This window comes from Meleagris gallopavo, chromosome 21, assembly GCF_000146605.3.
Source record: "Meleagris gallopavo isolate NT-WF06-2002-E0010 breed Aviagen turkey brand Nicholas breeding stock chromosome 21, Turkey_5.1, whole genome shotgun sequence".
NCBI lineage: Eukaryota > Metazoa > Chordata > Aves > Galliformes > Phasianidae > Meleagris > Meleagris gallopavo.
The window spans coordinates 948,159-950,742 of NC_015031.2; the positions used below are offsets into that span (position 1 = coordinate 948,159).

The 2,584-nt window shown below is 43.2% G+C and overlaps 1 protein-coding gene across 1 annotated transcript; it reads left to right on the top strand.

The window, feature by feature from the left end:
- The first annotated feature begins 95 nt into the window (after positions 1-95).
- On the top strand, positions 96-2,584 carry MRPS17 (mitochondrial ribosomal protein S17). The gene is made up of 3 exons (XM_003211708.4): positions 96-379; positions 1,218-1,364; positions 1,886-2,584. The coding sequence occupies exons 2-3, from the start codon at positions 1,242-1,244 to the stop codon at positions 2,174-2,176; spliced, it is 414 nt and encodes a 137-aa protein (XP_003211756.1). The 5' UTR covers positions 96-379; positions 1,218-1,241; the 3' UTR covers positions 2,177-2,584.

Below are 2,584 nucleotides of genomic sequence, written 5' to 3' on the forward strand. Positions count from 1 at the left end.
TCGGGGTTGGGCTGGGCGGGCGGTGTGGGGGGAGCTCGGGGCGTTCAGAGCTAACCGGTGAGTGGGGAACCGGAGGCTGGGCCTGGCGGTCGGCCTGTGGAGGGCTGAGGGGCCGCGGGGCCGCGGGGCCGTCCCTGCGTCCGCTTCCTCCTCTCTGCGGCGCTGCCTCCCGTTCTCCTCGCAGCCCAGCTGTGTGTGTGAGAGATGCTTGTTTTCTTGCTTGCCTCTCCCCGCCCAGCGGCCGTGTGCTGGTAGTTAGCCCTGTTCTGCAGGTGGAGGACTGCTCACGTTTCCCTTCTCCGGGCCCCTGGGCCGTACAGCCGAGTGGAGGATGGTAAAAGCAGCCCCGTGCTGTGCTGCGTGAGGCGTTTCGCACTGTGTATGTGCTCCTTCATTCTTCTGTTTTTAATGGTTTGCAGTATCTGAGCAAGCGTGGTGTTAAAAAGGAAGATTCAGCAGGTGTTGGTAGTGCTTAGCAGTGCATAGATGGAAAAAGGAGATGAGCATTCAGCAATTTTAATATAGACCCAAGCATCTTAATGTTCACCATCAGCTTTTCCTGTGACTCTTGGTAGGGTGATACAGAAAGCACGCCCTATTTAAGCAGAACTAATAGGGTTGGGAAGTGCAGTGCTTGTAGAAATGAGCTCAACAGCTAATCATGCTTGCTGTAAGTGAGGCAGCACCTGCAGCATGATGCCTCGTGCTTTGAGAAGTGTATTACTGTAGGTTCCATGAGCTTGGCTGGTAATCATGTGATATACGCAAGTAAGTGACTTTGTGAGCTGCATTTATAGGCACCTGTGTTTGGGTTAGCTCTGATCAGAATACACTTGGGTTATTCCAGCAAAGTGAGCTGCTGGAGTATGAAGTAGAGTCATACTAATTTCAGTGAGTACACATTTTTCTCTCATGTATGAAATAGAGTTATTCAAAAGAATTTTTTGATCCTATGGGATAAGGTCTCGTCCTAAAAGTTACTTCCAGCATTACTGCCATCATGAAGTAACTCCCTGTAAATGTGGGCATGTTTTTGTCTTCTGATGATGTAATGCAAGACTGAGGGAGTACGAAGTGTTTTGAACTGCTTGTATCTCTGCCCTGCTTTTCCCACAAAATCTAATTAAGCTTTAGTCTAGAACTAAAATCATAATTTTCCTATTGATCAGAAACTGGTTATTTTTGTGTTAAAATAACGTCTGCTTGCTTGTTGCCAGGCACTGGATGACCATAACTAAACAATGTCTGTACCACGTGGAGCTGTCCATGCAAAATGGATAGTAGGGAAAGTCATAGGAACCAAAATGCAGAAAACTGCCAAAGTGAGAGTGACAAGGCTTGTACTAGATCCTTACTTACTAAAGGTAAAAGCTGGTTATCTTATCTTGCCAGATAACTTTTGTACTGTGCAGAAGAATGTTTTATTAATTTGACCCCTAGAATTGTTGATAGCTCTTCATGCTGCCAGTTCCCTAATGGACTTGTGCAGTGATATGGCTGTGAGGATGAGTACAGAGGATGACAAGCAGGGTGTTTTGTCAGGATGCTTCTATACATGTTGTCTGCTAAATGTTTCTTTGAAGTGCTTTGTCAGTGCACTTCTAAGTTGGAAAGGTAAGATTTGTGGGCTCGCACTATGTTTAATTAGTCAGTTTTCCAATAGATTCTGTAGGCATTCTTCTGCATACATAATTGTAAGCATGCTTAATGTTTGAATCTATATGTTGATGTGCCATAAGAGCATTTTTACTTGTAAATGCTTATCAAACAGGGAACAATTAGTATTTTCTCCTTTTATGTGGAGAAAACTGGAACAAACTGGTGGTGTAAAAGTTTGCTTTGTTTGGAATCCTAATGCCAAAGTTTCCTTTTTTTCCTTCCGCAGTTCTTTAACAAGAGGAAAACCTATTTTGCCCATGATCCATTGCAGCAGTGTGTTGTTGGAGACATTGTTCTTCTTAAAGCCTTGCCTGAGCGGAGGAGCAAACACGTGAAACACGAACTGGCTGAAATTGTTTTCAAGGTTGGAAATGTCATAGATCCGATCACAGGAAAGCCCTGTGCAGGAACCAGATTTCTTGAAAATCTATCAGATTCAGAAAACCTGACAGAGGCAGATACCACCTATCTAAGTGAAAAACTCCAGGAACTTAAAGTTTGTTCAACAGACAAATAGTGGAGAAAATAATTAAACGAGGCTTTCCAGCTCATCTCTGTCAGGGATGTTTGGATCCCTGAAATTGTATGTTAAAATGTTTTGGTGAAATTTGTAGTCAAAATACGTAGCAAGCATAGCTGCTTCTAAGGACAGACGTTCCAGATGAAAAACTTGGTGCCTCAAATGAAAATATGGAAAATGTGAGTTAAATGTTAACGCTTCATTTTGTTGCATTTAGTTTTGCCCAAAGTCTTGACACTTTCCAAAGCCAGCTGCTCACTTGGAATGACTCTTCTGTACCGAGAGACAAGAATACAACTAGGGTTGTTCTGATTGTTCTGTATTTCAGGTGATCTTTCTTTTATGATTTGTAGGCTTAAAATGCTATTAAACCTTTTGAAAAGAAGTGTAGAAACTTTAAAACGA